This window comes from Gossypium hirsutum, chromosome A07 (genome assembly GCF_007990345.1).
Source record: "Gossypium hirsutum isolate 1008001.06 chromosome A07, Gossypium_hirsutum_v2.1, whole genome shotgun sequence".
Taxonomy (NCBI): domain Eukaryota; kingdom Viridiplantae; phylum Streptophyta; class Magnoliopsida; order Malvales; family Malvaceae; genus Gossypium; species Gossypium hirsutum.
In genome coordinates this window covers 5,166,885-5,183,954 of record NC_053430.1, presented here as the reverse complement: position 1 = coordinate 5,183,954, position 17,070 = coordinate 5,166,885, and the positions used below count along the sequence as shown (strand labels likewise).

General features: G+C 35.3%; 2 protein-coding genes across 6 annotated transcripts; one reads left to right on the top strand and one right to left on the bottom strand.

Annotated features, from left to right (window-relative positions):
* Window positions 1–455: 455 nt before the first annotated feature.
* Window positions 456–9,942, top strand: LOC107933146 (polyadenylate-binding protein, cytoplasmic and nuclear). Of its 4 annotated transcripts, XM_041117299.1 has the most exons (13): window positions 458–1,150; window positions 2,140–2,567; window positions 2,658–2,747; window positions 2,931–3,170; window positions 3,737–3,952; window positions 4,023–4,420; window positions 4,484–4,629; window positions 4,717–4,913; window positions 4,987–5,222; window positions 5,311–5,360; window positions 6,232–6,287; window positions 9,636–9,688; window positions 9,818–9,942. In XM_041117299.1, exons 1-13 carry the CDS (start codon window positions 652–654, stop codon window positions 9,870–9,872), a joined length of 2,664 nt encoding a protein of 887 aa, XP_040973233.1. In that variant the 5' UTR covers window positions 458–651; the 3' UTR covers window positions 9,873–9,942. The 4 variants fall into 4 exon arrangements, with proteins under 4 accessions (XP_040973232.1, XP_040973235.1, XP_040973234.1 ...); XM_041117298.1 differs by having other exon boundaries at window positions 456–1,150; window positions 4,023–4,629; XM_041117301.1 differs by lacking the exon at window positions 6,232–6,287 and having other exon boundaries at window positions 456–1,150; window positions 4,023–4,629.
* Window positions 9,943–14,566: 4,624 nt separating this feature from the next.
* Window positions 14,567–16,907, bottom strand: LOC107933184 (40S ribosomal protein S20-2). 2 transcript variants are annotated; one of them, XM_016865349.2, is made up of 4 exons: window positions 16,750–16,907; window positions 15,926–16,062; window positions 15,650–15,763; window positions 14,567–15,002 (listed from the first exon to the last, which is right to left on the bottom strand). In XM_016865349.2, exons 2-4 carry the CDS (start codon window positions 16,035–16,037, stop codon window positions 14,860–14,862), a joined length of 369 nt encoding a protein of 122 aa, XP_016720838.1. In that variant the 5' UTR covers window positions 16,038–16,062; window positions 16,750–16,907; the 3' UTR covers window positions 14,567–14,859. The 2 variants fall into 2 exon arrangements, with proteins under 2 accessions (XP_016720838.1, XP_040973231.1); XM_041117297.1 differs by having other exon boundaries at window positions 15,926–16,085; window positions 16,750–16,896.
* Window positions 16,908–17,070: the final 163 nt, after the last annotated feature.

The following is a 17,070-nucleotide window of genomic DNA, read 5'->3' as shown; positions in this document are numbered from 1 at the left end:
GGGTTAATGTCTTTCATCAATTGTGCATAATTTTGATTGGTATGATAACAATTTTAGCCTTTGATATTTACATATTTTGTTAATTTGGTCTTGATTCTTAAAATTCAACAAATTTAGCCTCATCATTTACACATTTAGAAAAATATTGTAGGCTAAATTTGTTAAATCATGACCAAATTGATTGAATGTGTAAATTATGGGAGCTAAGTTTGTTATTATACCAGTCAAATTTATGTAAAATTGATGAAAAACATTAATGTTGCTATTAATTGTCTTTAGTTGTTTACTTTCGAAATTGAAAGGGACTAAATTGCTTTGAATTTTTTTGAGAGAGACCAATTTCCTCAATATCAAAATTGAGAAGGACTAGAAAGGGTTTTTTACCTTTAAATCATATATGTGTGCATTTGTAGTTAGCTTATATAAAATATTATGCAGAAATGTTGTGTCAAATCCACTGTAGTACAATGGTTAAAATTCTTCTTTGAATTTCCGGGTTCGAAGCCCGGCAGTGGAAAGAGTGTTTTTTTTTTCCTGCATTTCGACCAAGCAATTGATATTATTATAGGAGTATTTTATTTTTTGCCATTTTGTAAGTTACAGTTAGAATATTGTATATTCATGGTTTAGAGTTCCTAAATTTAGTCAATCATGCGGCGGAAGAAGAGCAGAGCTAAACGGCGAGTCGCCCGATCCAACGAGGAAGACACGGCGGGAGTCGACGATGAGCCGGGAGCTTCGAAGGATGCTGTGGAAGCTGCCGAGGAGGCTGGTATCCAGAGTGAGAAGGACGTTAATCAAGAGATTGATTGTTTTAAAGAGGAGTTTGAGGAAGTTGAGAATGTGGTAATTGCTGTCATGGAGATGGACTCAATAATTCAACAGAACAGCGGTGACGTTGTTCAAATTGAATCGAATTTTACTGATGGAAGTATTCGTAAAAATGACTTGTGTTCAGAAGTAAATGGTGTGGGTGAGAGCGAGAAATCGGATAATTTGGATGTTAGTGTGGAGTGTAGTAAATTTGAGGAGGTCATTGAGGATGGGACTGTTAGGGGACAGAATTTGACTTCGAACATCCAAGTTATGGACGTGGATTCAGGGAGTGGAATCGTCAATGGTGAGGAAGCCAAGGATCATGAAAATTCAGGTAATTGATTAATTTTTTTCTTGAAAAGTGTTCATTTGAATTCGTTTCTAGCTATTTAGCTGACCTTTTGGTTGTTGGTTCCCATATTAAGTTTTTGTTAATTGATTTTTTTATATAAAAAAATATCTTCTTTTATATATTACAAAATATTGAATGAGGTTTTAGTAGTAATCGTAGTTCAATTCCAAATTGCAGTTTATATTGCAAGTTCTGCAAATTAGTGAGACTAAAAAATGGTGAAAAGGGGGCGTTAAAGCCAATAAGTAATTGAAATACATATGAAATATGTAGATATTGTACCATGGAAAGACTGCTATTGTTACTGTTCAGAATATGAACACAATAGTCATGCTACAAAGTGACGGAAGAAATTATTTTGGTAGAAATTGACAAGCTCAAATCAAGCTGTTCTATTATGGATGTGTCTTTTGAACGTTCACGAGTGAGGAAAGATCAGCTTAATATTTTCATTCTTTTTGGTACTATATTTGTTTAATTTTTCCTTTCTTTCAATTTTTTCTTGCATTGTTTGCATATAGTCACCCAAAACTAGTGTGCACCGCTGTCTTTATGTTTTCTCATGCCCATTAAAGTTATTAGTTAGAGAAATTTTTCAAAATCACTGGAACGAACATGAATCTTTTATCACAACTCACTGTTTGTGGTCTTTAATGCCTTGACAATCCATGCATGTCCCTGATTGTGATCCTAGTTTATTATGATATTTTAGGATGTTCAAAATTTTGGCTTTCTGAAGTGTTCTGTTCCTGCTAAGCTTCCAGTTCACAATTGCTCCAATAATCTTTTTCTATACACACTCATTAGCATGCTGTATATTTGTGATCTGTGGACTCTGTTCTCCCCCACCTCTCCCCCTTCCTTTTCTCTAGAAGGAAGTTGTTTTTATCTTAAATTGCTTTCCCCTGTAAAATGGTAATGACATTGCATATTTTTAATGTCAAACACATGTTGAGCTTTTCTTGGTACAGAACAGAAATCACTCGAAGAGGAACCATCTTCTGCTAGAATTGCAGTCATGACATTAGATGGGCAAACCAATGGTGGTTACAACAACAAGGATGGTAATGATAGGGAAAAAGAGGAGGAGAGCAGAGGTGGCTGGGAACAAAATGAAGACATTGCAGTTACTGATGTCAATGAAGGGTCTCAGGTAGTTGACCATGACTCTCCAACTAAGCAAAAGAAAGAAAAGCAACTGGAAATACATGTTGGAGGTCTGCATAAAGAGATAGTTGAAAAAGACTTGTTTGAAATATTTGGAAAGTTTGGGGAAGTCCAAAGTGCAAGGATTGTGAGGCATCGAACCACAAAAAAAAGCAAAGGATTTGCTTTTATTCAATATGCCACAACTGAGCAAGCCAAGAAAGTTCTTTCTGACTTGAAGCATGGCATAGAGGTTAAATACGACATTCATTTGTGTCTGATGTTATAAAATCTATCAGCTTTCTATATTTACTAACATTCTTTTTCCCCCTTATACATGTAGGTGAAAGGAAAGCTTGCTAAGTTATCAATCAGTCATGACCGTGATGTTCTATATCTGGGACGTATTTGCAGAACATGGACCAAAGAGGATGTAGGCAAAAGAATTCTGTATTCACTTTCTGTTTTCTTTTCTAGGCATTTGTTTGGATCACGTAATGCATTTATTAGATGCAAACCACATCTTGTGTCTGCCAAAAATTCATTTCATACTGCAAGTGATGAACTTAAATTCTTGATCTTATTTTTTTTCTCTTTTCTTTTTGTCTCATTTTAGGTGCTTGGGAAGTTGAAAGGCTATGGAATTGAAAACATTGATGAGATACAAGTACCCAATGATCCTAAGGATGATAGGAAGATTAAAGGTTTTGCTTTCTTGAGATTCAATACCTTCTCTGATGCAAAGGCTGCATTGCACCGTTTAAGGAAACCAGATGCAGCTTTTGGCAATGCAAGAGGTGCTAAAATTGCTTTTGCTCGCACCCCAATGCATCCAAGAGAGAAAGTTCGGTTACAGGTTGGGAATCAATGGATGTTATACTCTCATTTACTTAACATTCAGAGCTTGTTATGTTTGTGGGTTTTTCCTTTTTGTAGTTGCATACTTGGATTCTCTTATTTTTTGGACAAGCTAAAATTTTATTTATCAAGAGAAGCAGGAAAACCTGCTAAAAGAGGTGACTTTTTGGGTTTTTGGTTTTTGAAAGATGCCATTGATTAAAACATGAAGCTCTTCAAAGAAAACAACTGCAATGGACTGATAAAAGAGAAATAGGAGTGGGGGGGGGGATTAATATTCTCTCTAAGAAACCAAATTAACTTCTCTTTTATGGACCAATATGGTGAAATGGTGATTGTGAACCACTTGATATACAACTAATGCGATCGTGTTATCATATAGATTTATTGAACTTCTAAAATTAAATTTCAAATTGTTAATTATTAGGGATTTTCATAATTTACTTTCTGTAAGAAATTTTTGTGAGGATGAGGGAGAATATTAGTTGATCACAAGGGTGGAAGATCCTGTCTTAGCTTTCTGAATCACACTTTCTTCTAAATGATAGAAGTCTCCTGCTGTAGGTGAAAACTATTTATGTTGAGGGGATACCAAAGTCTTGGGATGTACACAAACTTAAAGAGATCTGTGAACAATATGCTGAGACTAAAAAGGTCAAAATATCTAGGAATTTAAGCAATAAAGGCAAGGATTTTGGATTCATTTCTTTCACTACCCGTGGAGGTGCTGTGGCTTGTGTGGAAGGGATGAATAAATTGCGATATGGAGGAAACGTCAAGGTAATTTCATTGGATGTCTCATCCGTTTTCTTTCTTTCTTAGCATCTCTTAGTGTCAATTTTGGTGTCAGGTTAAAGCTTATATTGCAAGGCCTCTTGTTCAAACGCGGCTGCAAAAAAGCTCTTGTTTAGGACTAAAATTTAGTAAAAGGCATAGAAACAGTGATTGGTTGAAGTTGAAAGGCCATGCCAGGTCTAAAGGCGTTAAAAAAGAGAGTGATGTGAGAGCAGCAACCGTCATATACAAGTCAAAGATTTGGGGGACCAAAGAGAAGCCAGCTGCAGCTGTGTATAAAAATAATCAGGATCCTTTGAATTCAAAGCATACAATAGAAGGTAAAAGAAATGAACAACAAGGCATTGCCCCTGAAAGTCATGACGCTGAAGATGGACTATCTACCAAGCCCAAGAAAACTGATTTCAAGAGGAATAATAGAAAGAGACAAAGGAACCTTATGCACAGTAAGAGGTCATCAAACAAACCAGAAGGTTCTGTATTAATGAGAGAAAGGAACCATATGCACAGTAAGAGGTCATCAAACAAACCAGAAGGTTCTGTATTAATGAGAGAAAGGAACCATATGCACAGTAAGAGGTCATCAAACAAACCAGAAGGTTCTGTATTAAAGAGAGAAAGGAACCATCTGCACAGTAAGAGGTCATCAAATAAACGAGAAGGTTCTGTATTTGCTGTTTGCGCTACTAAATACAGAGACTCTTAGAGGAGAATTTGCTAAAAAGCTTTATATGGCTTTTAATTCACAGGTACCTCACAAGGTCGACATATTCGTCCTTCTCGAGGTTCAAAGAGCAGATCTTATGTACGGAAGGGACATGGCAGGGGTGCAGATTCTATTGCATATAGAATACCAATTAAAGAGGCATATGCTCCATCCACTAGTGGGTATCCAGGATCAGCTCATGGTGCTATTTCTGGATCCAAAAGGCCTTCTTCTTATATGGTAAGTTGCTAATTTGTACACATTTATCTCATGGTGTCACATTTGTTTGATCTCTTAATTTGGTTCTATTTAGGAATCTCATGCCGGATTCGCACAACCTGTGAAGCACAATGACCAATATCTCACAGAATGTATCGCACCTGCTTTTCATCATCAAAGGCAAGCTTATGCAGGGTATCTTAAGCTAGATCACTATGAAAGACAACCTCCTGCTAAGTACTTCAAACCTGCTATTGGGAATGATGCCCTACCTCATGCAGGATTTCTTGAGTCTTCTTTCAGAAAGCAAAGTTTTGATGGAGCCAGAAGGTATTGTTGTGCATCTTACACGTCTTTATTTGATTTTGGAGTTTATTCTTCATTTCTTTGTTTCACGTGCTTATAAATTTGTACACAGGATTGCCGAGTATAGTGGCCCGGACAATCAAGGGCCTGTTCATGGATCAGGTAGTATCACCAATCTAGATATCTTTATCATTTGAAGTTTCTATCCTCTTTTTAATCCTCTTATATCTGTACGCTCAATATTTTTGTTTAATGTACTTTACTGAAAATGATTGGAATTCTACTTTTGTTTACAAAAAGACACAATTGATGGCCCGTCTTAATGCCTGATTTATTTATATGTATGTGGTTATATATGTGATACATGCATGTAAATATAAGGAGGCAAAACCCATTAGTTATTGGGTTTTCAACTTGAATGCCCCTTCCAGTTCCTGCTTTATACCTTACAAACTTCTTGTGGAAAATGTCCTCATGTGTTGGACTTGCTTTTCAGAAATTTTCAGTTCATTTTGTTAAGTATGGCGGGCACATAACCCACAGGTCCCAGGTGTGTGTGCCTAACTCCTTGACCTCCTAGTGAGGTTTCTCATGTGTAGCACTTGTGAGCTACTCATGAGGCGTAGTGTTAAGTGGTGTTATCCCACATATGTTAAGTATCAGGGTTTCCTATGGTATTATATTGAAGTTGGGCTCGTCCATTTGTTGCTATTGATCTTAGGTAGGATGCTCAACACCTTTTTTTAAGGGGAAAAACTGGTAGTAATTTTGGTAATTCCCTACAATAATAGTGATTCAGTTGTTTTGGGTCTGGCATAATTTTATTTTCTCTTGGGAATAAAAAAATTGATAATAGTCATAAATTATGTTCATTTTTTTACCTATATTTGTGGTAACTGAATTATCTCTGTTCTTAATGGAATTTGAAACTGCTATATCTGAATATGTTACTTTTCTATTGTTGGGGTTTTGAAATTCTTGTGATTGGTAGCTAATTGTGAACATTGTGTGGTTACTGATTGTGTCACTGTAGGATCAGCTTATTCACGCCCTTATGTTCCAAACAACTTGAGCTATGCTGGATATGAGGTCTGGCGATATTCCACATCTTCGAACATCTTCTCATAACACTAACTTCAATAGTGTCTTCAAATTTGCAACCAATCGCCTTCTTCCCTTTTGGTAGTTGTGCCAGCTTCCACGTCTTGTTTTTCTCTAGAGATTGCATTTCCTCTTCCATTGCACCTAACCATCTATTATTCTCTAAACTCTGAATGGCTTCGGTGTAAGTGGATGGAATATTATCAACAACTGGAAGTGCATAAGCTACCATGTCAGTGAAACGAGCTGGTTTCTGAATTTCTCGTCTCTGCCTTCTGACTGCAATTGGCTCTGATTGCTGTTGAGGTTCTTGGGTAGAAACCTCTTCCTCATCTGACTCTGCATCTGCCAATGAAGAATCACTAGTGGTACCTTCTGCTGGAATTACCACACTCTGCTCAAACTCCACCTGCTGCGGAGTACACTCCACCTGCTGCGAAGTACTACTCACTCCTTCTGGATTTACCTTATTCAACATGGCAGATTCATGAAAGGTAACATCCCTACTGATTATCGTCTTCTTTGCCTCTAGACACCACAAACGATATCCCTTAACACCAGCATTGAAGCCCATGAATAGAGCCTTCTTTGCTCTTGGATCTAACTTTGATTCTTTCACATGATAATATGCAATAGAACCAAAAATGCGCAAGGTGTCATAATCAGTAGCAGGTTTTCCATACCATTTCTCCAAAGGAGTCTTGCCATTTATAGCAGATGATGGCAAATGATTGATGAGATGTTGAGCGTACATCACAGCCTCAGCCCAAAACTTTCTATCTAATCCAGCATTAGATAACATACATCGAACTTTCTCCACAAGCGTTCGATTCATACGCTCTGCCACCCCATTCTGTTGCGGTGTTCCACCTACGGTGAAGTGCCTTACTATGCCACAATCTTGGCATATCTTCAGGAAAGGATCGCTTTTATATTCTCCACCGTTGTCTGATCGGAGAACCTTAATCTTCCTTCCTGTCTGATTTTCAACTTTAGTTTTCCACTTAAGGAAAACTTCAAACACCTCATCTTTGTTCTTCATAGGAAACACCCAAACTCGTCTGGAAAAATCATCAATAAAGGTGACAAAATAACGTCTTCCTCCAAGTGATGGAGTCTTGGACGGTCCCCATACATCAGAATGCACATAATCCAGAATACCTTTAGTATTGTGAATCCCAGTGCCAAATTTCACCCTTCGTTGTTTTCCCAGAACACAATGCTCGCAAAATTCAAGTTTGCAAGTCTTTGTACCTTTCAATAATCCTTGCTTGGCTAGAGTTTGCAAGGATTTTTCACCAGCATGGCCCAAACGCATATGCCACAGCTGTGTTGCCTCAGCGTCCTTCTTGGTACTCGAAATTGCTGCTGCTGTTGTCCCGACCACTGTACTACCTTGGTAGTAATACAGATTGTTCTTTCTTATGCCTTTCAACATCACCAATGCTCCTGAAGTTGCTTTAAGAACTCCATCTCGTATTGTCACAACTAGGCCTTTAGATTCTAACGACCCCAAAGAGATGAGATTCTTCTTCAACTTTGGGACATATCGTACATCCCGCAAAATTCTAGTAGATCCATCATGACTCCTCAGTTTAATTGAACCTATCCCGGCTATTTTACACGTGTTATCATTACCCATGTAAACAACCCCTTCATCTAGTTTTTGAAATTCAAAGAACCATTCCCAAATGGGACACATATGATAGGAACAACCAGAATCCATGATCCACTCATCTGCATGTAATGTTGAAGATGTCATACTAAGAGAAAAGTCTGACTCTGCTTCACTATTGCATTCTGCAACATTTGCATCTTGCGGAGTCTTCCCTTTTTTCTTCAATTTTGGACAATCTTTCTTCCAATGTCCTTTTTCTTTGCGAAAGGAACATTCATCTTTGGCAACAACTCGACCTTTGGACTTTCTTCTCTTCCCCTTAGACTGACTTTTCTGACGATCTCTTGTTACCAATGCTTCCACTGCTGCTTCACTTGAACCTTTCAACTTATCCTTTCGGCGTAGTTCATAGCTATACAATGCAGCAGTTACTTCATTGAAAGTTACTTCCGACTTTCCATGAAGTAAAGTAGTTTCAAGGTACTCAAACTCCTCAGGAAGCGATCCCAACAACATTAACGCCAAGTCTTCGTCTTCAAAAGTCACATCCAAATTCAACAAATCAGCCACCAGCTGATTAAAATTGGTAATGTGCTCGTTCATCGTGGTACCAGGAACATAATTGAAACGAAACAGTCTTTTCTTCATATGCAACTTATTTTGACTGTTCTTCTTCAAGAATTTCTCCTCCAATGCTTTCCACAATTTACTTGCAGAAGTCTCTTTACTGAATGTATACTTCTGCTCTCTGGAAAGACATGATCGAATTGTACCACATGCCAATCGGTTGATGGTCTTCCATTCTTTATCATCAACCCCTTCTGGTTTTTCTTCCTCAATGGCAATATCTAGACCCTGTTGAAAGAGGGCATCTAGAAGCTCACTTTGCCACATGCCAAAATGACCTGTTCCATCAAAAATTTCCACTACAAATCTCGTATTTGCAGTTCCAATCCTCGGCAAAATGTACGAAGTGGAAGTTGTTGATATGGATGGTTTTTCTTCTGTCATTTTTGCCATAGCTTCTACTTAATAGCCACCAAATGCAGAATACCCACAAGCTTTAGGAAATGTTTCTGATGTGTAAGATCAGACTAAGCTGCAAACACAGAGCATACTACAAAACCTTGGCTCGGATACCAATTGTTGCGGAAGCGACGATAATATTAATAACAATATTATCAGAAATATTTAGATAATTATTATGCCAACAATTATACTAAGAAAATTCCCAGTTAAATTGGAGGGGTCACAATGGTCCCGCTTAAAACCCAACAACTAGACAGAACTCACTTAGATATTTATAGCAATAATAACTAAATAAATATAACCAACATAAAGCTATTAAATAAAAGCAAACAAATAAGAAATAAAATACCAGAGTTTTAACGAGGTTCGGCCAATTTAGCTTACGTCCTCGGACACTACCAAATTAATATTTCCTCTAGAAATATTACAAAGGAGAAGATTTTGGGATGATACAACCAAAGGGGGAGGGGTTCTATATATAACAAACCAAACCCCCTCCCTTTCTATCTTTTCCTAATGTGGGATATTGCCAATATTCAACAAGGTCACTCTCTCTGACACACTCTCTCTAAATTATTTAAAATTATGAAACATGTTAGTGATGCATTTTTCTTTAAAAGAACGAAAAATGTTGCATAGTTGGCACTGTTCCTTTGAGTAATCAACATTCATATTCGTGGTGCATGCAGGGCAATAGTAATGGTGGTGGCTACCATGGGTTTAGGAGAGCATACACAGCAAGGCAAGCACACTATTGAACAGGAACAAGAACAATTTCATTGTCTATTTTTAGCATATTAGTTTAGAAATAATTTTCAGTCTTGTGAAGATTGAACTTACTCTGTTAATAAAAAATGTATGTTTCCCGTAGGGATTATATAAAGGCATTGGTGATTGAGCTGCCCTCTGAAACCCATACCATCTAAAGGACTGATGTTTTGTAAGTGAAGAATGGCTGGAGAAATAATTATGTTCAATATCTTGAAATGTTGGTCATATTCTGAAGTTTGATCACCTCAAGTACTCAACTCCAGTCTAAGCAGTTAGAAACTCCATTAGGTTTCTTTCTCTCTCTCTCTCTCTTTTTATATTTATAAGGGAGGGATAGAGGGATGGAAGCCAAGGTTTAATATCAACTAAGATTTCATTCCAATGGAAATCCTTTACTAAGGTATTCGGTTAATTAGATTCCTCTATTTCTAAATTTGAAGTAAATTGATAAAACTGATAATTGGAGTCATGGTATTTTATTAAATTTGTGAGGTGACACGTAAAAGTTTGGATTTGGATGATGTGTCACTAACTATGTTAATGTGGAGTCACTACTTTTTAATTTGTGGAAAAAAAGTTATTAATAAATACGTTTCATTTATTAATCAAAGTTAAATATTGCCCGTGGAAAGATGCAGTAGCCGCCATCGAGAATGGTTGATGACGGTTTCATTGTTCAGTTTTTTTCTCTCTCTTAGAAATTGGTTAAACTTTAAACCTATAATTTTGGACATGTATTAAGCCATTTATGATTGAGTTTGATGTCATAAATTAATTAGGCATCAATTCCACTCATATACGTTGCTCGTATACCACTTCCTCAGCTTCTCCTTTGTGCACGCTGGCTGGCTCAAAGTCTTTGAACTGTAACACAATCTCATTGCAGAGTTGGTCTTTATGGAAACATAGTCATATCTCACTTGTTAAACAAATGGTTAAAATTCGCAATTACTTTCCTACTTTGCAGCTTAACCATAAGATTAACAAATTTGGTACCAAGCATGGCCTGAATGTGGACCAATGGTAGAAAAAGAATGCATCATATATTACCTTCTCAAGTTCCTCAACAACAGCTTTAGCAACTCAAACTCTTTGAAATAAGATGCACTAGCATACAGAGGAAAACTGAAAACAAAAATAGCAAAATACATAGGCTGTATGACTAGAGGAAAGATACCATCAAACACTTACGCCTGAATCGATTCTCTGGGATTTTGCAGCTCATAAAATCCATCATTAGCATGTTCCTTCACCACCAGGTATTGAATTGAGCAAATCAATCGTACAAACACATTGTCCTACATAATCTAACATTATCATATTCATGACCTTAAAAGGAAAACCACATCTCTTTAATTTTCTCTGAGGAAGTTAGGAGTAAAAAGTCTTGTCTTGGTACAAGCGAGTTCTAAGGAGTGGTTTTTCGCATGTTCTTGGGTACTCAGTGGTTTCTGTCAGTTTTCACTCAATTTTTCAGTTTTCTGCAACGCTCCAAAATTTTCCGGTGTCAAAAAATGCGAAAATTGCTACAATTAGAATCGGAGACATTTAGGGAAGTTAAACCGAGGTTTATGGGAATCGGTATCGGGTCGATTTTATAATCCGTAGTTAGCGAGCAATAATTAGTAATTAGTTTTAAATTAGTTGGGAATTGAAATTAAAATTTTGAGATATGGACTAATTTGTAAGGAAATCAAAATTAGGGAGTTACAATGTCTTAAGAGTTGGAACTAACTCTAGATAGAAGAGAGGTCGTTTTTTGGTAATTAGCCCAAGGGCATAAGAGCAAATATAACATTAGATGATTTATTTTTGGGTCGAACCCCTGAGGTTAGTTGGAGGGAACTGTAACCCTTTCCATTTTCACAATAGTTGTCATATTTTTTCTCAATTTCTTTAATTCTTGATTCTATTCGATCAATTTCAGCTAGGTAAACATATTTTCTTAATTAATTATCACTATTTTAATTCTGTAAGCTTGAATTCTTCACTTTCTTTCTCTATATCCATTCACGTCATTTTCATTCTTGAGAGAGGAGCTTCGATTTTGTGTTTTGTTATTGATTTTAGGTTAGATTCCAAATGTTTTTAAGTTTAAAACAACATTAGAACAAAGAATCATTTTTGAGAAAGTTTAAGCGATTTCTCAAAGCTTTAGGTGAGTTGTAGAGTGAGAGAGTGCTGAGTTTTATGATGGTTCTTGTTGATTTTTAACAGAGTTCAAAAGTTTTTTAAGTTCCAAGTCTTAGTTATAATGTTAGATTTTAGTTTCGGTAAATATAGATTCAGGATTAGATAAGTGTTTTTCAGTGGTTTTAGGAAGCGGCGATAGTGTCTCACTCCATCGAATTGCATCATTTTCTAATTTGTTTTATTGATTTGATGTTGAAAATGAAACTAAAGAAGGTGAAAGTTTGAAGGCGAAAGCGAAAAAGAAAGTAACGGAGGCTTAGTTTTAGTTTTTGCATTCTAATTTTCGTTATACTTTATGTTATGTTTTCATCTAAATTAATTGTTTAGGGACTGATTTTATGTTGTATGTATTGAATGATTACTTTGGTAAACATCTTGTTATGGGTTAAGTACAAGTTAAATAAATAGAGAATTGTGTGTGTGATGTTGCTCAAAGTGAAGCCTTGAGTGGTTAAATGATAAATAATGTTGCTGCTGCAATGTTGATATGTGTTTGGTTGATAAATAATTGGAAATACATGTTCAAATTTTTGAATAATCCTATTAAACGATTTTGGATAATTCTCGTGTATAGTTGATATGTCATAGGATATATAGAGTTCTATAAAATTTTTATATTATGCAAGTTTGCTTAACGTGCTTGAGAGATTTGTTCTATAATGCTTTAGCACATTCTTGAGGAATAGGCAGAATAAGTCGTGTTATTGAAGTTTTGTTATAGTGTGCCATATTATTGAGCTTTTGCAATACTTTTAGAAGATTTGGTTGAATATCTATGTATCTATATACAATTCCAAATTTGATTATTTGGGGCAATGCTTTAATAAAAATGTTTTAACAGAATTTTGTTATGAGGAAGTGAAATTGAATGACTATGCTTGCTTCGACTATGTAATACAACTATGTATGCAACGGCGCTGTGAAATGAAATGTGAACTGTTATGATCTTAATGAATACTAATGTTTTAAATATTCTTTATTATTATACTTCTTGATGCCATGAGATGATATATTGTTGTTTGGTTAGTATACTTTTAATTTAGCTTATTGGAAATTTGTTATGCACCATTGAGCTTAATGAAAAAGCTCAAATTTGTAGATTTGTGTTTCATGTATAGATTAAAGAGGTTTGCAAACGCTTGATAGAGTCGAGCAATATCATTCTCGTTAGAGTCGAGCAACATCATTCTCGGGAGTCTTAACTAGTCTTTTACTCTTAATGTTGTTTTGGGCCTTCTTTTAATTTTAGGCATGTACCATTCAATGCTTTTACAGTCTTTGGTATATTTCTCTCTGTTGTTTTGATTCATGTTGATTTGGTAACACTAACTTGGTACTTTTCACACTTAATGAGGCTTTTATCTTGATTTGGATGTTGAGTTTCTAATGAATTTTCATCGTGGTTTCATGCTTATAATTTACTTCTATAGTCTAATTTTGATTGAGTATGCTTATGATGAAGAACAACATTTTTTCATATGTCAAACTTCCTAGTAGCACGTCCATTTTTACCTCCACAAGGACCAAAACACGTTCCTCGAGTGCGATGCAAAGTACTTTGGGTAAGATTGCTGTTCCATCCTGTGGGGGTTGTCATGTTACTGCAATAGTGCAATGGGCTTGCTCTTGCCACCATTAAGGTTTTCAAAATCGGATTGATGGTTGAATCGATCAAATTATTAATCTTTAGCTTTATCGGTTCGATTAGTTTGATTTGCGAATTTAATCGATTTAATCTTCTAATCGAACCAATACATTAGTTAATCTCAATCCAACTAGTCAAATCGATCACTCCAGATCAATTCAAACAACCTTTCCTCCAGCCTCATTTTCATCCTCAAGTCAACATTCTTCCAAAATGTCTCAAATTTATGGCACTATCGTAAAACTTCAGTTGGGAAATAAGACATGCATGTTTCACCTAGTAGGAGTAATATTTTTTCATCATGTTTTAGTATATGAATTAACATTAAATAAATATCAATTGGTGATTTTTAACTACTCAATACTTGGCAGCATAGTTATAATTTGCTATCTTTGCTAACTGTGACTGAAAACAGGCGGCTTTAAATCAAGCTTTTTCCACAAGTTCTTTTGGACTTAAATTTTTTAAAATTTGTATTGAATTAAATTGGACAAATAGAATCAGACTCCAACGATTTCAAATAGTTTTGAATTTTCTAATTTATAAATATTTTTATTAATAATTTATTTTGTTTTTACATGATGACAAAACGATTCAAATTTACTTTATAAAAAACATAATTTATAATTATTTAATTGGGTTCTTTTGTATAAAATAAAAAAAAATATTTATTATATGTAATATTTATCTGTATATGATATATGAATCGATGAAATATATTTTATTATTTATTATTATATTGACAATTAAATAAGTTTTATCTTTCTTATTAAATTTATAAACCTAATACGTATCTCAAAATCCAAATATATTACACTAAGCTCAAACCCAAAATAAAATAAAAATAAAAATTAAACCTGTAAAAATTATCAGCAAGACAAGCCTCAATGGGCAGTTTTAAGAACTGTAGATGGAAATTTAAAAAATGGTTTTGAGAAAAATGGAGAACAAATGAAATCTAAAGGCAGAGATCCTATTTCGTTATTCTCATTCCCATAATCGACCCTCCACTAAGCAAAATGAAAATGAAGCAGCTAGCTTCGTGATATTTAATGTCAAATAATGCAATAAACAAAATCATCCAGACATGATCTTTTTAGGTAACAAAAAGGAAAGAGAATCCAGAGCCACAGGACAAAATAGAACCTTAACTTTAATACTAGCATGGGAAAATCACAAACTACAAAAGCCCTGTAACCAACCACTCAAGCTTAAGATTATTTAGGACATCGAGGGCTATATCAGATGGAAGTCTTCTAATTGACTAAAACTAGTGGTTGCCAAAAAGCATAAGTGAGGCATATTTAAGAATCTGCGATGGTAACCTCCACCTCAACACCAGGTTCAATGGTGATAGAGGTGATCTGCTTGACCACATCAGGGGAGCTGAAAAGATCAATAACTCGCTTGTGAACACGGAGCTCAAATCTATCCCATGTGTTTGTTCCTACAAAGGAGCCAAATAGTTCAATAAATTGTCCAAACAAATTGTGTACATCAAACATTTAGCGTACATGAATTTCTTATGATTTAAATCAGACTGCATGTCACTCCCCAATCATAAACAATGGATAAATCAACAAATACAGTCAACAACCAAGATCCTAACAGTTAGGATTCATACTCACTACTAGAGTAGAGGGCATCCAACTGAAAAGAATAGATTTTGACATATATATCTAATCCATTTATGTAGGCCAAACAAGAAAACAAGCAAAGAGTAGCACAAGCATTCAAAAATCCAATTACTAGGACAAGTTTATATGTATAAACATGCAAAAAAAGTTGCAAATGATAGTCCCTAATGATTGTTACAAAATAAATTAATAAATAAAAAAGATGGATGGATACTAAGAAAAGAAAAAGTAGAGAAGAGCACAAGCACATACATATACTTGTAATCTTACAAGATGCTGGGATTACCAAGCAAACCAGAAAGATAGCAGAACCTTATTTTCTAATATAAGATATAATCTCTAGCTTTCGGCTCCAAGGGAAAAGGGAAACACAGAATTGTTTATGGAAAGTGTAGTTAAAATATGTTTTCAAGAAAAGAAACAGTCTTGAATAAAAGAAATTAACATAAGTAACTACCTTCACCACAGGGAGACTTCCTCGTTGTGATGTGAAGAACCTTGGTGGGCATTCTCACTGGCCCCTTAACCCTCAGTCTCTTATCCTTGGCACCACGAACCAAATCAGCACAAACTATCAATCAAACAGAAACACTTTAGACTAACAAATACTATTTAGTTCAATTGGATATCAAACATCCTACATGAAATCACACCATGAAAAAGAATTTTAATAACAAGGCCCATAACATAATAAATGAAACTACAATCATTTTAGCATAAAAGAAATCCATACCTTTCTCAAGGTTTTTCACATTCTTGGAGGAGAGAGTGATCCTGATCTTGTGAATCTGCTCCTGGGACTCCTCCAAACCAGGTTTGGTCGGCTTCATTGTAGCATAAGCCATTGTTCTTAACTCAAACTTTTGGCTTCTGCTAGGACAGTAAGTCAATCACTTGCAATGAATAAAAACTCATCATACAAATTAATTCACAAAGTTCAAAATTGAAAAAAGCTTTATTAACAATATGGCTCCTAAACTACACCCCAATTCCCATATAGGTATTTAAAGTGTTTTCTGTAACTAAATTATCAATTATCCTAGTTTACCCCATAAAACAATAACATCCCATAAGAATGTGAGGCATTGCACATTGATAATTTAGTTTCCACATCTAACAAAAAAAGAAGAAGCACAAGCTTTACCAAGATGGGAATTGGGGTATAGTTCAGGGGCCAATTTGCTAACAATGCCTAAATAAAAGCATAGGATTCAATAACTAGATTCTAAGTACTAAACCTAAGAAGAAAAGTATCATATTCCATACAACCTTCAAACCTAGAACTATCTATAAAAAAAAATAAGGTTATATGCGACAAAAAGCAAGTCCTTTTCCAATAAGACAATACATTGCAGTAACGTAAAAGGTCGAATTCAAAGGTTAGCGGGTTTGAACTTGTTTGATCGAAGATCAAGCCTTGCAACATATATAAAATAGATAGGAAAACCTTCTAAGTAGAATAAAAAATAAAATAAAATAAAATAACAGCATAAAGAAGAATTCTAAGTCCCTGTTGTGAAGCAAGCTTTTTACACATCAAAATAAAAAGAGAGAAACCTGGAAGAAGGGAGCAAAGGGGAACGTCAAGCCACTGCTGCCTCTATTCTCAAAAGCGACGGAGGAATGAGATAAAAGCCTTGTACAAGATATATAGGTGCGGAGTGGAGCTGAACTTTATTGCCAGCGCTAGGGTTTTTGATGGACCAAATGCGTTTCGGGTCGGGTTACAGATATTTGACTCAACTCAAGTAGGAACGTTTTGGGTTTGGGCTTTTTCAATACTTTTTCGGTTTTGGTTCACAACGGACGATCCAACATTAAAAGGTAAAATAATTTTTTTTTAAAAAAGCCAATTTAGTATTGGATTTTTCTTTAAGG

Bases quoted from the DNA above. Each gene is read 5' to 3' on its own strand.
- LOC107933184 (XM_016865349.2), bottom strand. From the start codon at position 16,037: ATGGCTTATGCTACAATGAAGCCGACCAAACCTGGTTTGGAGGAGTCC. The intron at 15,764-15,925 runs GTATGGATTTCT...TTTGATTGATAG, and splicing joins TGTGAAAAACCTTGAGAAAG to TTTGTGCTGATTTGGTTCGT. The intron at 15,003-15,649 runs GTAGTTACTTAT...GCTCCTTTGTAG, and splicing joins GAAGTCTCCCTGTGGTGAAG to GAACAAACACATGGGATAGA.
- LOC107933146 (XM_041117298.1), top strand. From the start codon at position 652: ATGCGGCGGAAGAAGAGCAGAGCTAAACGGCGAGTCGCCCGATCCAAC. The intron at 3,953-4,022 runs GTAATTTCATTG...TTTTGGTGTCAG, and splicing joins GATATGGAGGAAACGTCAAG to GTTAAAGCTTATATTGCAAG. The intron at 6,288-9,635 runs GTCTGGCGATAT...TGGTGCATGCAG, and splicing joins TGAGCTATGCTGGATATGAG to GGCAATAGTAATGGTGGTGG.